General features: G+C 43.8%; 1 protein-coding gene across 5 annotated transcripts in view; it reads left to right on the top strand.

Annotated features, from left to right (window-relative positions):
• Positions 1 to 19,126, top strand: part of efr3a (EFR3 homolog A (S. cerevisiae)) — a 111,442-nt gene that overhangs the window by 49,882 nt on the left and 42,434 nt on the right. For all 5 annotated transcript variants that reach the window (XM_026149173.1, XM_026149172.1, XM_026149171.1 and 2 more), the window contains 2 exons: positions 3,865 to 4,014; positions 18,590 to 18,730. In XM_026149173.1, coding sequence (XP_026004958.1) covers positions 3,865 to 4,014; positions 18,590 to 18,730 — 291 coding nt within the window. The remainder of the gene's footprint in view (positions 1 to 3,864; positions 4,015 to 18,589; positions 18,731 to 19,126) is intronic.

Raw genomic sequence — 19,126 nt, 5'->3', positions numbered from 1 at the left:
CAAGAGAAAATAAAGTATAAAAAAATGATATTTTTCGCAAAGAAACTCAGTCTTGTGGTTTGCTAGCTGGTGCTGCTGTACGTGCACCCAGATTTGCGACATGCTTTACGGTAACTCAAAACAAAGACTGCACCCTCGGCACTTGCTGTTTACAGACTGCGTACTTTCTAGATGACCACAGGTCAGGTGGTATATTGTGATATAAAATAATTCATATCGTGATAAATATTTTTTCCATATCGCCCAGCACTACTCCACAACTCAACTGTTGTTTGTTGCACTCAGGAGAGGCTGAATAATCCTAAATTTAAAATATAACCATTGATTCTCAATCAAAGTTATAATTTTACTCCCCTGGAGCAGTCTGAGTTAGTGATTGGTTTCCTTTTTGTGTTCAGGCCGATTCACTCGAAGCTGCTTTTTTGGACCAAATTAAAATCTGGAAGCAGCGAGCTTTACTTCTAAAATCTGGGCTTCATGCCGCAACATCATTTTGGAGTATTATGAAGACATGTCATGGTGCTCCTCCACCGCTGAAAATTTCATGAACGACCTCTTTCAAGCCAGCGAGGAAACATGCTTCAGCCAAAAGAGGGGCGGAAATAAAATCCCCACCAGGGCCGCCCTCACCCCCACTAGAATCCAGTGAATAAAGAATTAGAAATACGTCTGACTGATTTAGATTTTCGGGCCTTCTTCTGAGAGGGCGGGGCTTGGTAACACCACCACAGGAAAGCATTGCTCCACCGGCCAGGTTGAAATATAAGGATCTGAAATGATGATGATGGAATGATGTGTTGGGAAGGCTCTGCATAAATGAGGCTACAGAGAAAGGAGCGTACCTGCCTGCATTGCTTCCAGCATCAGGAGCTCATTCTTCCCTCCACAGCAACAACTTCACTCACAGTAATGAGAGAATACAGCAGGATACTGATTTGTCCCGTTTGGCTTTTAGCCGTCTTTAATCTTTAACGTGGATTTAATATTCTTTTATCTTTCAGAAATGTTTTTATTGTGTAATAAAGCAGAAATCACAGGGATGTTTATGAGGCCTTTAAATGAGTAATATTTTATGGCAGCATCACTAAAAACAACAAAAATAACTTTGCTTGAACCTGACAGGTGGTAGTCTGACAGTTTATTCCTCAGATTATATCTCGACACCTAAAGCTCCCTCAGTTATTTGCTGGTGAAGGTGTTATGTAGGAAACATTAGCAGTTTTATTAGGTGATGATTTGTTGAAACAAAGATGCAGCACCAAGAGGAAAATGGCTGGTTGAGAGTAATCACTCACAGTCAGCAGTCTTTCGAGACGAGAGAAGAATATATAATGTTGCAAGCCCACAGGATTTGGAGCTGAGGAGAATAATAAACAGTCGAGCAAGCCGCGTGCAGTTCAGAAATATAAAGTCTTAAAAGAAACAAGCAGGAGCTGCAAGTAGGGAGAAAAAAGTCAACGCCGATCCACAGACTGTATATAAAAGACAGATGTAGTCCACGTGATGTTGCTCTGTGTTTTACGACGTCTCGCTGTGAAGCCTCAAGCTGAGTCTTTTTGTGCCTTTGAAAAGGGGATCTGACAAGTAAGGCTTACGTAAGCTTACGATGTAGCTAATGCAGAAACTTAAAGCTGCACTCTTTCCAATGACTCTAATAAAAATACTGCAGTGCAGATTCAGGCCGACACCTTCCAAACTAGCAAGGTGTAAAGACTTTGATGGACCACAAAACATAAAAGAATATAAATACAATAAACGCAAACAAAAAGAAAAACATTTCTGATTAAAACATGAAAGAACTCGACTCCACCAACCTAAGAAACGAAGCTAATTTCTTAGTTTCAGGTTGAGGGAAGGATTACATCCGTTTTCAGATGCTATCCGGGTCCAGGTCATGTGGGCAGCAGTCTTGCCTGAGATGCCCAGCATTGGAAATGCCTGAAACACCTCAGCTACGAGGTGTCCAGGAGGCGTCCTGGTTAGATGCTCAGTCTCAGGAGCTCTACTCTGAGTTCTTCCTGAATGACAGAGCTCCTCAGCCCCGTCTTTAAGGGAGAGCGCAGGCACCCTTGTGAGGAAGTCCTTTTCCATCACTTGTATGTTCGATCTCACTACACAGAGCTCATTGTTCATTGGTGAGGATAGGAATGTCATACCATGAATTGGGGGCTTGTCCGGGATCTGAACCCGGGACCTCTCACACCCCTAGCTAGAATCACAGCCCTAGACTTTACCACAATAGAAGGTAAAACATCCACATTACTCTCTCCATCAGTGTCCCGCTGTGTCCTCGCCTCATTCATGAACACGACGCAGAGATTTACATTTTAAAAAGAGGCAGACGTCAGGCACTCGCATTTTTACTGTGAAACTGAGAAACTGTCTGCTTGCGATCTTTATTGTAAGTAGGGTAAAAAATAACTGGTTTGGCAGCGGCGGTGAGGTTGTGACACCACACAGCACGTTAGAAGATGCTTTCCCCGCCGGGGCGCTCGCCCTCTGCATTAAAACAATACCTGGAGACTTCTGTCTCATTCACTGTGAAGATAACTTCCCTCCTCCAGAGTTTCTGAAATCTCACTGCAGCAGCTGAGACCTCTCCGAGCGACGAGGTGTCTGCACGTATTCGTGCATAAAAAGCCTCTTTTATCTCCATTTGTATGTATGAGGGTGTGTGCGTGCTGCAGGTTGGTTGAGGGTGGGTGGTGCGGTGAGAGCCAGGGGATGCTGGGATTGTTTTTGAGTGCGCTCTATACCTCGCCGCCACCGCTGAGCTATAAACGGTTTGATTTCTGACGCTGCTTCTTTTTTTTTTCCTCAGTGTTTTATTATTCCACTCAGCAGTGTCGGCTGTAGGTGGAGAGGAATTCCCAAATAGGATTTCTGTGGCAGTGATTAGATTAGCTCTCAGGCGAGGTCATCAGTGCTGTTCTTTGTGTTATTGCTCATGGAGTTATCCGTGTCCAAAAACGAAATAGTAAAAGGTGAAGTCGGCCTCACTTTGCTCCTGAACATTTCTGCTGTGCAGGCTGCTGAACCTCTTCTCAGGCGGAAAATTAGATTAAATCAAAGGTTTGGATGTTTTTCCTCTGAAGTGAGATAAGATTTGGAATTTGAGGGAAGAACTTGGAAGGTTAGTCTTTAGTAGTGAGTTATTTGAGAGACGTTTTCAGATTAAAAGCACCGTGATGTTGTCTGGTAGCTGTTTGTCCATGACCAGGTAAAACTGACTTCACTGGGGACACTGATGCTGGTGTTCCAGCAGTTTCCAGGTTACGTTAGCCTTAAGCCTTTTTAGTTCCTGGGTTGTTCCTGAACATCCTAACCAAATTCCTCTCGCCTGAGGGTGACAGTTTGCCCACATCTGGAAGCAGACCCAAAGTGGTGACATATGTGAATATTTATGTGCGGTCATTTAAATGGATGGCCTTTTAATCCTCAGTTATTCAGAAATATCTCCCAGAGACCCTCCCAGTCTGTGTAAATCTACAAGGAGTTCCTCAGATTTTCCCGTTGTTCACAGTGTTGGTCAGTCCAGTGAGTGCTGTCGAATCTTGAGAAACTAGCACCTGTAGTCGATCATGAACACTAACGGGAAGCTAATAGGCCTTGGCCTTTTCAAGTTAAAAGATATAATTTCAGTACCACTTATAAAAAGCTGTGTATATATTTGACCCTGTGTGGGTTCGAGAAAATGAATTAAGTTGTGCACCCAGATTTGTTTTCATAGTCTTTAATGGTTTGTGCTGTTAAAATCCCAAAATGACCATGACATTCATGCCTGTGATGAGTGATGTAAACTTCTGTCCACAGCTGGATGTGTGCCTTGTTCTTCCTCTGAGTCTCTCTAATCTCTGCCGCCAGGATCCGTGTGGCCGGGATCAAAGGTCTGCAGGGCGTGGTGAGGAAGACGGTGAACGACGAGCTGCAGGCCATCATCTGGGAGCCGCAGCACATGGACAAACTGATCCCATCCATGCTGTTCAACATGCAGGACAGTGAAGACCTGGACAGGTACGACACACGCCAAAGCTGCCACGCGCTCGCCTCAAACCGAAATCTCCCTGCCGTGCGTTGTTTTCCCGTGACTCATTATTCTCTGCCCTGAATATGGAACTGGAGCGATGGCAGTCTCTCAGGCAAATGTTTGATTTTCTGAAGTGAGAGCTGTTCTCTTTCAGAGGTGACCTTTTTTTAATGGGCCACACAGTAATGCACAAAAACTGCCAATCAATTATACATGCTGAGCTGCTGCTTTTCTCTCCAGGCAATCAGCAAAGTAAACTAGTTTTCCTGCAGCATCAAACTTTTCTGCACACGCGGGAATGAGTGTTATTGTTGTGCGGCCAGCTCTCATATCCCACAATTCAGCTGTCACCTTCACCAAAAAGTCTCCAATCAGACAGGATCTGCAAATCATGGGGAATGATTGAGGCCTCAGAGGTTTGAAGGCGCAGTGCGTCATAGCTGCAGGGCTCTCTCTTAATGATAGGGTGAGACGTTTGGGAAGGACTCGCAATAGAGTCGACACTCCTGCAGTGGAAGAAGCAAGATGAGGTGGTTCGGGCATCCACCTCCTGGGTGGGTGTTCCAGGAGGAGGCCCTGGGTTAGACCCAGTTAGGCTGTCCACTGTTAACTGAGAGGTTGAAGGATAATCAGGGCTTTTTTACTGCTTTGAATAAAGCACAGGTTCAAAACTTTGGCACAAGCTTACAGACAAATAAATGCAGTGATCAGGAGCAGTTTGTTCCAGCTCAGCAGTCGCCAATCTAACAAAAACCTTCTCATCTGGAAAGGATGATGCATTCCTTAATTACATCTAAACTGGACGACTTCACTCCTGTGTTTGCAGCCTTGCACTGTTACAGAATCCAGTTTAAAGCGGCGCCGTTTGTGTTTAAAGCCGGTCTCTCACCTGCATGTGTGGTAGATACGGCGTGTCCACATATTCCCTCAATATCATTAAGGTCTGAATGTCCGTCAGTCGTCATCATCTTTGCTGTTGCCCCGCCTCTCTGGAATGACCTAAACAACCTCAGACGAACAACCTCAGCGACTGTTTCCAAATCTAAGCGTTTGGAAGCGGCTGATTTCTGTGAAGGTGTGTACCGTCAGTTTTTTAGGAACAGGTTTATTCTGTTTTAGTGTAGCGCACTTTGGTTTTAAACGTTCTGTAGAAATCAAGTTTGCTTACTTGGCTCTCTCGACTGGGAATGCCCACGTGCCCCCACGGGTGAGCTGGGAAGAAGGAGGCCTGTGTATCTCTGATGAGGATGCTGCCCATGACTCTGCAGACAAGTCATTAGCTTTAAACTGGACTAAAAGTGGTGTTAAATGGTAAATGGACTGATTCTTATATAGCGCTTTTCTAGTGTTAGACTTCAGCTCTAGACTAATCCACAGGATTTCTGATAGGTCTGGTTGCTTATCATTCAGTCGCCATCTTTTCCTCGTACATGTGTGCTTGAGGTGTTGATCCACCTCATCCTCTGTTCACATCCTGCTGCTGTCTGCTGTGATCCTCGGGATGATTTTAAGCTGTCAAATCCACTCTGAGAAACAGCTGGACGACAACATTCGACAACACAGACTCCATCAAACCCGGCCAACACATGAAGCATGTCGTAGCCATGTCAGGATTAAAGCGGCAGCGTCACCGTTTTTTACACGAGCTGTATCTGACACTATGCTTCCTGCTTTCTTTAGAGTTTAGAGAGGCTCATATTGAATCGGAGGGACAAACTGGTTTACGCCACAATTTTTGTTTCTCTAAGAAAACCGACGATACAGCTGTTTTTCATCTGCAAAGTGGGAGGAGCTAATTCAGGCACTCCTGTTTGCAGCATTAGAGACTCCTGTAGAAAATTATCGTGTGACTCTGGAGCTGATACAAGCAACAGAGATTCACAGACTCCAGATTCAATAATCAGTTGATAATTTTTGGTTCTGTGATATTTAAGATTCTGCCGCTTTCACACTGAGTGTTAATATTTATGCTTCATAGCAGTTTAACACAGCTCATTGTTCTGTCCGCGATACAGAGAATTTAATCATAAAATAAAATAAAAACAGCTAAAATATTAAATGATCTTCTCTCAGATTGGATTAACTAGACTCAAAGTATTTGTCTCACGGCTGCAGAACTGATCCTTAGTGTCACATTGTTATTGCTGCTGTTTGTAGTCCAAGTTAACAGGTGTCATCATCTGTCAACATCTGCCTTGTTGGTGTTAATGAAGCTTTCAAAGAAACTCTAGTCGGACTTATCTTTAATCAAATGAGTCTGTCTCCAGGTTAAAGCACGTCTCTGTAAAAGTAAAGTTTTTTCTGTTATTAATAATTTAACTGAAAAAAACTGACAAAAAAACTGTCAAAATAAAGGAAATATAACAAAACCCAGAAAATGTTCACCAAACAAAAGACTAAATAAAAAATAAATAAAAAACTAAATCACCAAAAACCCCACCCTCCTCTCCACAGAGCAGGAGCACGACACACACCCCGGAAACAAAGGAGCGCTCTGGTAGGCCACACCCACACAGAGTCAACGTCACAGCAGCACAGAAACCTCACAGCTGTTGCAAGGTCTGTGTTTCCCAGTAATGTTGGACCTGTTGAATAAAGTTAGTTGATGATTAATTCAATTCAGTTTTATTTACACAGCGCCAAATCACAACAACAGTCGCCTCAAGGTGCTTTATACTGTAAGGTAGAGCCTACAATAATACATGCAGAGAAAAACCCAACAAACCCCCTGTGAGCAAGTAGGCGACTGTGGAAAGGAAAAACTCCCTTCTAACAGGAAGAATCAGGGAGGGGCGGGGCCATCTGCTGCGACCGGTTGAGGAGAGAGAAAGAAGACAGGATACAGACATGCTGTGGAAGAGAGACAGAGATTAATAACAAGTGTGATTCAGTGCACAGAGGTCTAATTATTAATTATATTTTCATGCCGATATTACATCCACACTCGATAGACTCCACAGCGCCCCTGGTGGCTGATAATTTTCAGAGTAGGTGTTTGAAAAAAGACTCGACTGTGTGTGACTTTCAGGTGTAATTTCAGCAGGAGACACAAAACCACCAATCATGCAGCATTAAGAAAGACAGTGTAGAGAAGCTGAAAACATGATTTATGACCTCAGTCGGTCTATTGTTGAGTTCCAGATCAGTTTTTGTACAATTCACCACCTATAATCGAACATTTTTGGCAGAACTGTCTTTTGTGGCGTGCACATGAAGATGAAAGGTCAAAATCCTGACCTTGCTTTTAATTATAACCAGCAACATTAAAACCAGTTACCAGCTCTCAGGTGTATTTGTGCCAAAAATTCACCTGAAGCTCATTAATCAGCTGAAGAATCCAAAGACGGAATAAAAAAAGACGTGTCCTTCGTTACAAAGTGACAGGCAGAGAAAAAATACTTGAGTTAGTAAATGGAGCAGCGAGGGCAGGTTTTTATGAAAGGAAACAAATCTGTGCCTGCGTGTCACCTCATCATAACTCCATTTTCCCTCCAGCTTTTATTCCTTCCTAAACATTTCTCTTATCGTATCCGAGCAGAGTCCTGGGACAGAGCAAGATTTATTGCTTTCACAGTCTTTCATTCCTGCTCTCCTCCTCAATGTATTTTTGGGTAAACGTGGAAGAGTAGCAACTCTGAACCCTCACACGAGGAGTTTGGGAAGCGGTTTTGCTTTTGCAGAAACGGTTAGCTGATGAGGTGTGTGTGCAGGTTTTATAGATCATCGTCATTAGAGGCGTAATTTGATTTGGTATTTAGTGGGAAAGGAAGCCTTCTCATCATGTTGTAATGCAAACGATACGCTGTCGTCATCTTCTGGGGCCTCATGAGTGTCGGATGGGGGCGTGCAGCACAATTTGTGTTGGATCTCAGATTGCGTTAGATTTCGGCCTTCAGTGATGTGTGAAAACTGTAATTACTCGGTTTCATATGTTGAAGGTAGGCGTGGGCAATATAACCTTAAAATTATATCAGCATGACATCATTGCATCGTTTATTCATTTAATAATGGTTTTGTAAATCATGCAAAAATATACCCAGGGTTAATATGGATGGTGTGTTATGGCGCAGTCCTAGTTGCAGGACTCCGGCTGGACTCTATCGGAGAGCCTTCATGTACTGGAAAGGTCCCGTCCGGCCATGAGCTGGGAGTGAACGCACAAGCATGAGTGCTGACAACGACGTCGACCGCTTACGTAGGTTACATCATCGCTCTACAGAGATTCAGCGCAGAAGTCTAAATCAGGCCTGAGAGTTTTTTCCACCACGCATGAACCAGTGTGACAAAGAAAGGGCTAACAAGACCCAGAGCTCCCAGTTCATGCTGTTCTCAGTACTTTAGAGTAGAGAACCCCAACGATCAAATGATCCCCGTGAAGAAGCACGTGGCAACTTCGGGGAGGAAGAACTCCCTTTTAATAGGAACACACCTCATTCAGAACAAGAGGATTTATTCAGTTTGACAGGAACTTGGACATGATAAGATTAACGTTGTAATACCAACCCAAAATATGACCGCTGGTCACGCTGAGCAACCGAAGGATCTTGGCTTGTGTTTACTTGGTTGGTGCGTTTTCTTCTTCCTGCTTTCTAACAAACTCTGCCGGTTTTCTGTGTTTCTCGCTCTTCTTTGGACCTTTGACGTCTTTAATTCTGCCCGCAGCACGTGGAGAGTCAGAATCCAAAGTAAATCCTGCTGTTGGATCTGCCGTAAATCACTCGGGATCATCAGGTTGGCCGACGGAATACAAACCTTCACCTGAACTCGAGCGGAGGAATTACCGCCTCCCACACACCTCAAACCTCATTTTATTCACTCAGCCCACAAATCCAGGCTTGTATCCAGGTGAAGGAGGAAATCCCGATGTCGTGCTGAGGAGCTTAGTTCTGCTCCTCATCCCCGGGCTGGGAGTGATGCTGTGCCTGCACTGCAAAGATCAACATGACCGAGCACAAAGCTTAATTCTGGTGTCTTTGTCTCGTTCGAATTCCTTACCAATCTTCTCTGTCTTTGAGACAGTTATTGATTTAAAAAAGAAAAGATGTCTGAAATGTACAATAATAGTGCGTCAAATATCTTTTCTTGTTTTGAACTAGTGCTTTGATCATTTGCAGACATTTTCTGTCACATATTTAATAAGAAAATTAACCCAGAACTGAAGTAGTTAAATTAAGCAGATGATGGTATCTCTTTACTCTCCTCGCTTTTCCTCCTCAGCCTCTCATTTTTATCACCTTCTCTCCTGATTTCACCACCTGAGCTCTGTTCTGTAGAAACCTCTCCTTTCTCATTTGTGTGGTTTCCATGTGAACAAAATGCTATTTTTGGACCTGCTTTTTGCCTCCCTTTGACTCTTTTTTTTTCCCTCCTTCTCTCGCCTGTTTTTTCTTTTCCTACCTAAAGCCCCACAAGAAGCTCGCTCCCTCCCTTCCAACACATGTGGAGGAATGAGAGCGCTGTGGCTGTTCGGACAGGTTGGTGTTCCTGTCACCCACAGGTGTGGTGGGAGGTTACTTCCAAGCATTTAAAGCAGGATACCCAGGGGTCATTCAAGTTCAACTGCATGTGAACACGTATCTAACCAAAATTGAGGATCAGAATGAAGAAGAAAGAAGATTTAAGTGACTTTGAACATGGCACGGACGTTTGTCTGACTGTTTCAGTACCTGATGATCTGCTGGGACTTTCCTCACAACAACCTCTAAAGTTTACAGGGAATGGTTTGAAAAACAGGAAATCGCCAGTGAACACGTCTGCGAAGGTTCTCAGTCATCCAGGTCATCGTAGTCTGAGATCCCTTCCCAGACGCCTTAACGCCCACTCACATCCTGGGCCATCTGATCTCAGGAATTCGCATGATAAGGTGGGGCCAGGTTTCACAATGAACTCACCCGAAACTCTGGCTGATTGGGACCCACACCCAGTTTCACACCTTGGCTCAGGCGATTAGAGGATCATCAAGGGGTCCTTTTGTCCCTCTGTGGGGGGAAACTCCCACTAGGTTTATATCTGGGACTCCCCACCATTTGACCCTAGAACTGAAGAAGCTTCTCGGATGAGAGGTGAAACGTCTTCAAGTAACTTAAAGAAGTCCAGACGCTTTTCTTTGCAAGCTCCTTTGACCACCAGTGAGCACGTTACGCTTTTAAGATTTTAAAGTTTAGCTTTAATTAATTATGCTGATCTTGAGATGAACGTCTTCTGTTGAAGGAACGAGCTTTGCTGGACCACCGTGAAACACGGGTCTCTCTATTTAACTGTCATGCACTCTTTGTTTCTCGTGTTTAATCTCGTGTTTATTTCCTGCTCCTAACAGTCCAATCACCAAATCTTATCTTCACCATTTAAATGGAAATGCACCTTCCCATTTTCCTGGGATAATTGTTCTGCATATCTTCCTTCCCCGCTGTCCTGGGGGGGAAACATCTCTGCAGTAATGGCAGCGTTCGAGTCGTTTCTGCGACTTAATGAGCAGAAACCCCGAGCCGGATCTGAGGCTGGAAGTGTGCTCTTTGAAGGAGGCGAGGTAGGATGTGTGAGGTTAAACATGAAGGACACGTAGTTAAATATTTAAGTCTGACTCTTGCCTTTAATCTGTCCTTTTTGGCGTAGATTGACTGAACCGCGAGTCTAAAGTTATGAAATCATGAACTCCAGCCACACTCGAGTCACGTTACATTTTTCCTGACATACAGGAAAGAATAGCACTGCCTAAAGAGGTTTTACCTTTCTCCAAAGAAACATCACTATAGTGATAAAAATGCTTTTTAACCTGTTTTTTTTTAATCAGTTTTAATTAATTCAAGCTAAAAAATAAATAAATAATAAAATTAAAATCATAAATAAACTAGCACAGTTTTTTTTTTTTTTTTACTTGACCATATGCAGAGGAGTCAGTTTGGTAAAGTTTGGTAAAGTTGGGGTGGCTGTAGCTCAGGTGGCAGAGCAGGTCAGCCACTAATCAGAAGGTCGGTGGTTCGATCCCAGGCTGCATCCTGGCTGCATGCCAAATATCCTTGGGCAAGATACTAACCCCGTGTTTGCCTACTGGTGGTGGTCAGAGGGCCCGGTGGCGCCAGTGTCCGGCAGCCTCGCCTCTGTCAGTGCGGCCCAGGGCAGCTGTGGCTACAATGTAGCTGCCATCACCAGTGTGTGAATGTGTGTGTGAATGGGTGAATGACTGAATGTAGTGTAAAGCGCTTTGGGGTCCTATGGACTAGAAAAGCGCTATACAAATGCAGGCCATTTACCATTTAAAGTTTGGAAGAATTTAAATCTCTGAGTTTTTTAATCTCTGAGCCGTTTTACTTGGATTACATGCAGCGGAGTTTTATTCATATAGCACCGTTTCACAGCAACAGTTCGATGCACTTTTATATCGTGAAGTAAAAACCCTGCGATGTTAGAGAGAAAACTCGTGATCTGTCCTATTCCCAGTGGATACTTAGCATCAGCAGATACTTAAAGCTAAGGTGTCAGCATCTTACTGGAGCAGGCTTCATCTTTGAATTTTGGTTAATGTTGTCCCCCTTCCTGATGTAACTGTTCTTAGCTGCTGTAATTACACATCACTGCTGAGGGAATATTCATGTCAGGCTCTAGACCAACTGACGAGCCTTCGTCTTGTAGCTGCCGTCCACTAGAAGACTCTGAAAGTCTTATAAAACACTGAAGTCTGGTGCATCCTCACATCTGTGTCAGAAGCCAGGTTGGGAATTATTTGGGTATTACTAAAAATGGGGAATTTTATTTAATACCTTGAATTGAAACTCTGAACTTCACCACAGAGGATTTTAAATCGGACACAAAACTACAAAAAATGTCCTCGTGCACAAACTTGTGGATTCAACTAAAGGTTTTTAGCTACGGACTGTGAGGGTTTGTAAACAGTGGGGATTTCCCATCATGCTCTTCTTCAACATTTACGTGGTGAGAAACAGTTGAACGCTGTAGCTGTGCTGATATTTGTGCTGAAGAAGATGATGGTGGCGCAGAAAGTGAACATGAGGCTAACAGCAGTCATGTGTTTCAATGTCACTGTTTGCATGACCCAATCAAAAACTGTACAACAATACACGTTTAATATTATCGCAATATCAAGTCTAGAAAAAGGCCTCACACAGCTTTGACCTAACGCCAAGCGATCGAGAAGATGAGCTGGCCTTCAAATCCAAACTGTTATTTTGTACAGTTATTCTGTACAAACTGACGGTTCAGCATCGAGTAGAAGGAAGCTTCTCTCACAAGGCAGTTAGCAGTTATTTGAGGAGTTTACTGGTGACAGTTTAGCTAAAAAGAGCTGGAGAAACGAAGAGCGGGTGGTCCGCTGAGGATAGTATCACCTCCCTGCAGGGTAATCATTAGTCATCTGTAATCAGGCACCTTATCGTGTTGCTTTGTTCATGCGAATGCAATCACACGCAGCTCCATGCAATCACAGGATGCATAGCTTAGCTGGAAACGTGATGTGCATTTTATTTTTTCCCGATAAACCAGTTTTCTTCAGCTTCTCTCGTCGGTCTGCCTGTTTCACAAAATCTGGGAGGTCAAGTGGAGGAAAAGGCTGCCTGGACTCATCAAAAATCTCTCCCTGGGGAGTTCAGACTTGTTTCTCCATGGATTGAAACATCTTCCAGTGGCAGGTGAACATTTGTTCTGCACTTTTCTGCCCATTCGGATGCTGACCTCCCTCCTTGGAGCAGCTCAGCATCACTGCGGTCCAGCAGCATCCTGTCAAACTAAATGTCTTTCTGCAGGTTTGGGGTTTGTCGGTTTAATAGTGTGACTCAGAGCTCACCACTGAAACACAGTTTGACTCTCGCCTCTGAGGGAATCGCTGTTGTGCTTGTTTGTTTGGTTTTTTTTCTTTCTTCTGATAATTTTGTCTCCGAACTCGGGCTCGGCAGCATGTTGTCGGCTTTCTAATCGAACCTCTGGAGGCTGCTGGGAAGCAGCGGTCAAGGGCGTTGGATACTCTTAATTGCGTCTTGGGGAAGGCGGACGTGCCCGGCGTGCAGAAACCAGAGAGGAAGGCGAACAAAGCCTCCTCCTGCGTCACGATTAACTGCCTGCCTGTGTTGCTCATCAGCACACACACCTACATACAAACACGCAAACACACTCTCTCTGCCACCTTGGAAACGACTTTGACCTCTAACTTGTCTTAACTGCCTTAATCTTTGTAATCACACCACCGTCGTTTCTTTAGAGCACACTTCTTGATTAAATGCACGCACACAACAGAGGCTTCAACAGTACAGGATTGTGTAGTCTATAAATACATCCATTCTGGCATTTCACAGTTACTGACAACTGTGGATCTGAACACAACGTACGAATGGAACCAGAACTTTTTTCCTGATAAAAGTGTTAGACGGTCATAACTTTGTCATTTTGACATGTAACTTGAAAACTTTCTTAAACTTCCTTAACATTCAGTTCAGGAAGCGACCGCTGAGGGTTAAGAGGACAGGGAGTGAAGAGAGGAGTGGTCAGTGCATCAAGGAGGCTTTCCTTAGAATATTCACATTTAGCTAACCCAGCTGAAATCCAGTAAAGACAAACACATTGATCTTAACGACGTGCTGGTTGCTTCACAGATTCATCTGCTGCATTGAGTAACCTGCAAACATCAAAAGCTTGCAGTAGCTGCTGGTTTGCACATTAAACATAAGCTCAGAAATGAAAAGTAAACCAGGATTAAGGAACATTTTTGCATCATTCACATAAACTCTGTGTCTCATCTCATAGACCCTGATTTGCCTCACCTGCTGTCTTTTTCTTACTCCTACTGTTTGGTACAATAGTAGAACAGTAGGAGTAAGAAAATGATTATTGGTCTATTTTAATATTTTTTGTTTGGCCCCCACTCTGTTGGAGGTACAGCTCTGTTAAACCACTCCAGTATCTGTTTTAAATTAAAAGGCCTATAGCGTTTTAGTGGACAGAAAATATTTATTTCTCAACCGGACGTTTATTGTGAAATCTGCAGAAAACTCCAGGTTTTTCAGCTGATTTCACAGTAAAAGTCCTGTTAAGAAACACACAGCATAAGAATATCTACAGCTGACAAAGCAAAGTCTTAAGTTTAATTTTAGTAAGCAGGTTTCTGTCTCCTGAACCCAAACTGGGAGCTGTTTCCACGGAGGCGGGGCCTGAAAGCTGAAGGCTCTGCCTCCCATTCTACTTTTAGAAGCTTGTGGGAAGAGAGGAGGATGTTACTCTCAATGTTGTTGGTGCATTTCAGGAGGACGCTGCTAATTAAGTTAGACAATTACAGGGTGAATTCGCGTTTATTATTATATTTACAAAATACCACAGTTCTTGTCTTGGTCGTATAGTTTTATTTTGTTGTATTTATCCGCCACACATTAAACCGGTCCGTGGCCCAAAACAGGTTGGGCCCGCTGCTTTAAGATATGATGGGGCCTCATTAGTCTAGATCTGAATGAAGAAAGCCAAGAGAAGCCAAAATGGGAGAAATGTGGTCTCTCTTTCTAGTCCCAGTTTAGTTTTTGGATTGACTGAAGCTCTTTATTATTTCCATGTTTAACCCCCGAAACGCCACCATTAAAAAAAATAAATAAATAAATAAATAAATGTGAATAAACTTTTTTTTTTAGACTGTAGGACATCAAACATGAACTTTTCACGTGTGCTGTAAATCCTTTCAGACTTTTCTTTTCCCGTGGAGGCTTGAAATTGAGTTTCTATCTGACCGTTTTTTTTGTTCTGGAATGTTTTAACAATTTTTTCCTAAAGTGAGCAATCATCAGGAAAAGTCTGGCTTCAGCAAAGTTTCTTCTATTTCATTAAATAACAACAGCCCACCTCCTATAACATCAGAGATTTTCATTTTTGCCTCATTTCCCTGCTTCTAACAAGCAATAAGCATTTAATTTCCCCTGAACCGCCCGTGTGGGCTGTCAGTAATTGCATTGTTTCCCTCCTGAGAGCTGGCTGCCTACAGTCCACCTGTGACCAGGCTTATTGCTTGGGAAATGATTTACTATTGCATTATTTTATCAATATAACACATAACATGAGGCTCTCCTGGTCTCCGGCCAGGACTGTGGATTCCTGGCAGCTCTGCAGGAAAACTTCAACCAACAAGACGGCAGAAGAAACTAATTGGCAGCATCTTTCCTCCATCAACATGAAGCATTTGGAGTTTGTTGCTTAAAATAGGCCCGGGTTGTGGCTTTGTGAATAATAACTTTGTTCTCTCAGAAACGACGCAGGATTATTCTGCATTTATTAAAGTGCTGCAACACCTCTTTGGAAGGAGGTCCAGATGCAGCAAACAGCGTTCGAGATGATTACCGTGACCTTCCCCAGTCATCGTAGTTACTAAATATTCAATATAGAAATCTTCAGAAAGTTCATTCATGGTGTCTTAAAATCCTGTCCTCTTATAAAGCGATTCATTCGTCTTGCAGACGAAGCCAATCCCAGACTTCGGACCTTTGCGGTCCAGTTTGAAATGTCAAAAATCTTCCGTGACCCACCCAAACCCTGAACTCGGATCATCACATAAGCAGAAAGTTTCGTTTTTGATCATTTGATTCCCAAACAACAGCTTTAAAATCCAGTTTAAATTCGATTTTCATCCACCTCGTGCTGAGATGAGACGAGTTCAGGACCAAAAACAGGTCCAACGATGATAACTGGAACAATGACAGGGCATTAATAAAGTGCGTAGCTGTGTTTCAGTAGTTCAGTTTCTTTTTAAAATGTTAATATTTTATGATTGTTTTAAACTACATTAGACAATCTCAGACTACAGGCCCTCAAACTACACAGGTATTATTATTGTTGGGTTTGTCTTTATAAAGAAAGCGCCTGTATTCTTTATAAATGCAGGCGCTGTCTATACAAACACATTTAATCTCAAACCAAATCAATTTTATATCCACCGTCTCATTTTGTGAGTGTCAACATGGTTTCAATGAACTACATCAAATTTCCCCCCATCTCTAAGAGCTTCCAGGGCCTGTAAATATTCACAGCATGAAGGACTTTGTTAAATATGATAAAGTTATTGTACAAAAAGTCCCCGCTGACTCTCAGGAGGTCAGGAGGAGGCACTCTGGCGTCCGCACGCATCACTACAACAACACGATTGCTTCCTGTTTGTGTTCTTGAGGCCGGTTTATTGGAGCACAGGTGCAGGACAACCGCCATCCTCAGGCTTTCCCAATTTTTAGGGTGTCCTAAAAATCTGAATGATAAAATAGGAATGAAGAAGAAAATAGAAATATAAAAAATGGTCAACATCCATGTTGACCTTACGTGGCTCATGTACGTCGCTGACAGCCCTCTGCAGCATCTTCAGGACCGCACCGCTTCACGTCAGTCTCAGTCAGGGAAACGCGCTCCCTGCAGCGGTGCTGTCTCGGACAGCTTGCACACCTCAGATTTCACACCTCGCCCAACGAGCTTGAGCTTCAAATAAGTTGAACTTTAACCCTGTTGTCAGCTGACATTTCACAACAGGTCCAGTCTCATTACAGAGAAGAGAGCCCACGGGCGTGAGAGGACTCGCTTCTCATTGGCTGCGAGGTGATGTTTGTAAATTACAAAACAGGAATCCTCAACATTACTTATCTGCCTCTCTTCCTGCTCTTCCACATCTCGGTCCTGCTTTCGACGTCATCGTCTGACAGCTCATTAGGATTACTTTTTATTATTTTCTGATATCAGAATTCGCTCTGCTGCAGCTGCGGCGCTAAACATTTCTTGGTGGGCTTACTGTCACCTCTGCAGAGCCACACTCCGAAATCTTCCGCTCATTATTATTTACTCATTCTGCTGGGCTGCGGCTCCTGCTCCTCAGACTGTTTTCTGTTTCTGCAGGTGACAGTGATCCACCAAAGTCTGTCAGGATTTGAGTTTTGGCTCAAAAGGCAGCTCAGTTATTAAAGCAGCTCTGCATTCATGCCTGCAGAAAGCAGCTTTATTTATTATGACAAAGGTATGACTTCTACAAATGTATGTGTGAGTGAAAAAGGTTTATTTCAAGCAACAAATGGGTTTATTGGGCATGAACAAAGGTCTACAAGCTTGTTAAAATGTGTTATTAACCCTGAAGTGGAAAGTCTGTATGTTTAAGTGTCTCCAACGCCTTTATTTTGTCTTTTAAGTGGTCAGACTCTTTCTGCAAACCTTGAATGTCTTCAGTTGTTTTCTGCTCCTTGCACAGCTTTCTATTGTAAGGTAAAGCGCCTACGATTATAGAAAGAAAACCCCATATTAGCACGCTCTTGGCGAAAGTGGGAAGGAAAAACCTCTGGCGGATCCAGGCTCAGGGAGAGGTGGCCATCCGCTGCAACCGGTTGGGGTTGAGGGAGGACACGGGACAAAAGAGCTCCAGAGGTTGATTGCAGGCAGACCTGCCTCTTTTCAGCTGCTCTGGAAAGCCAGCAGAGAGACATCATCTCTGCAGAATGAGGTCTCACAGATGGGCGTCTCATCCTTGTCAGATGCTGAATAACCCAGACTGCATCCTTTTGATGTGGCGTAGCGGCAGCTCTGCTCTGAGCTCCTCAGCCTGTCTCTGAGGCTGAGCCCACGCACTCTTCTGCTGCTTGCATCTTCGATCTCATTCCTTAGGTCACTACCCAAACTCGTGACTGTGGCTGCGGCTACCTGACCAGTAAATCAAAAGCCACTGCTTCCTGCTCAGCTCTTATTCTTTGCTTGTGAGTATCTACAACGTGTGGGATAGAAGGGCATGGCTGCTGTTGGCCGTTTCTATAACTCTGTGTTTCTTCTCTGTTTACAGTTGTTTCATCTTTATCTGGTTACTGTTGATTTTATTACAGTTTTCCCCTCGAGAGTAACACAGTAATCCTCAGCCTTTGAAGGTTTGCACTGTTGGTTTGCGATAGCTGACCCATCGGACAGGCAGCCGTCCTGAACGCTCAGTCATTCAGTCAGAAGCCTCGATGATTCATCAGTGAGCCAATCAAAGTCATTATTTCAGTCCTGACTTCTTCTCTCTTTTCTGATGTCGCAGTGAAGGAAGGCCTGTTAAAATCTCTGCCTGGCACAGACTTTGCAGTGTTTCTGTTTCCTCTGTCTGTGCGCGCGCACACACACACACACACACACACACACACACACACACACACACACACACACACACACACACACACACACACACACACACACACACACACACCCCTCTGGTTGCGGCAGGTCGATACCCTCATTGATTTCTCCTTTTTTCCCAGCTGCTCTGATTGATTCTTTTCAGATCTTTTCTCCTGTTATTCTGTACTTGTTCTTTCCTCCTGGCTTCCTTCCTTCCTTCCTTCCTTCCTTCCTTATGGCCTGAAAGCTTCTTGCGTCGTTCCTCCTGTACAGATTTTTGTGTTCAATGTGATAAATTGATTCTTGGTTGTTGTTCAGTCATTTAAACATTAAGTAAATAATTTGCTTTCTTGTTTTCAGTCCAGCTTGTTTAAGGTGTTTGTTTCTCGTGAACGGTCACCGCAGGGGGGTATTTTTAATTTTTCTTTCTAAGCATCCTCTCTGTTGTTGTTTTGGTCTCTCTGGCAGGGCGGGACACCCCAACACGCCATCGGGGGCGGGTCAGGATGGCGAGGAGAACCCGTCAGCGCTGGCTGAGAACTGCTTCAGAGAGCTGCTGGGCCGAGCGGCGTACGGCAACATGAACAACGCTGTGCGACCCGTGCTGGTGTGAGTACCTGAAGTATCGTACACTCGCTCCTTGAGGATTCAGACTTACTGTGATAAGCTCCCCATAAGTGTTCCAGATGTCTCCCCCGGTTTATCATCGGGCGCACGGTGGATCCACGAGTGTTTCAGAAACGGAGCATTTAAGTCTGCCGGTAGTCTTTTATTTTGAAAATTGACTGGCTTCTCCCTGCTGACTTCCTGCCTCCTCATCTTTTCTGTGAAGCTTGAAGATGTGCTATTGAAACGTGTGTGTGTGTGTGTGTGTGTGTGTGTGTGTGTGTGTGTGTGTGTGTGTGTGTGTGTGTGTGTGTGTGTGTGTGTGTGTGTGTGTGTGTGTGTGTGTGTGTTAGAACACAGATCTGATTCCCAGTTTAAAGGACTGAGATATTGTTACCA

The sequence above is a fragment of the Astatotilapia calliptera genome, chromosome 18 (genome assembly GCF_900246225.1).
Source record: "Astatotilapia calliptera chromosome 18, fAstCal1.2, whole genome shotgun sequence".
In the NCBI taxonomy this organism is placed as follows: domain Eukaryota; kingdom Metazoa; phylum Chordata; class Actinopteri; order Cichliformes; family Cichlidae; genus Astatotilapia; species Astatotilapia calliptera.
This window is presented reverse-complemented; position numbering and strand designations above follow the sequence as displayed.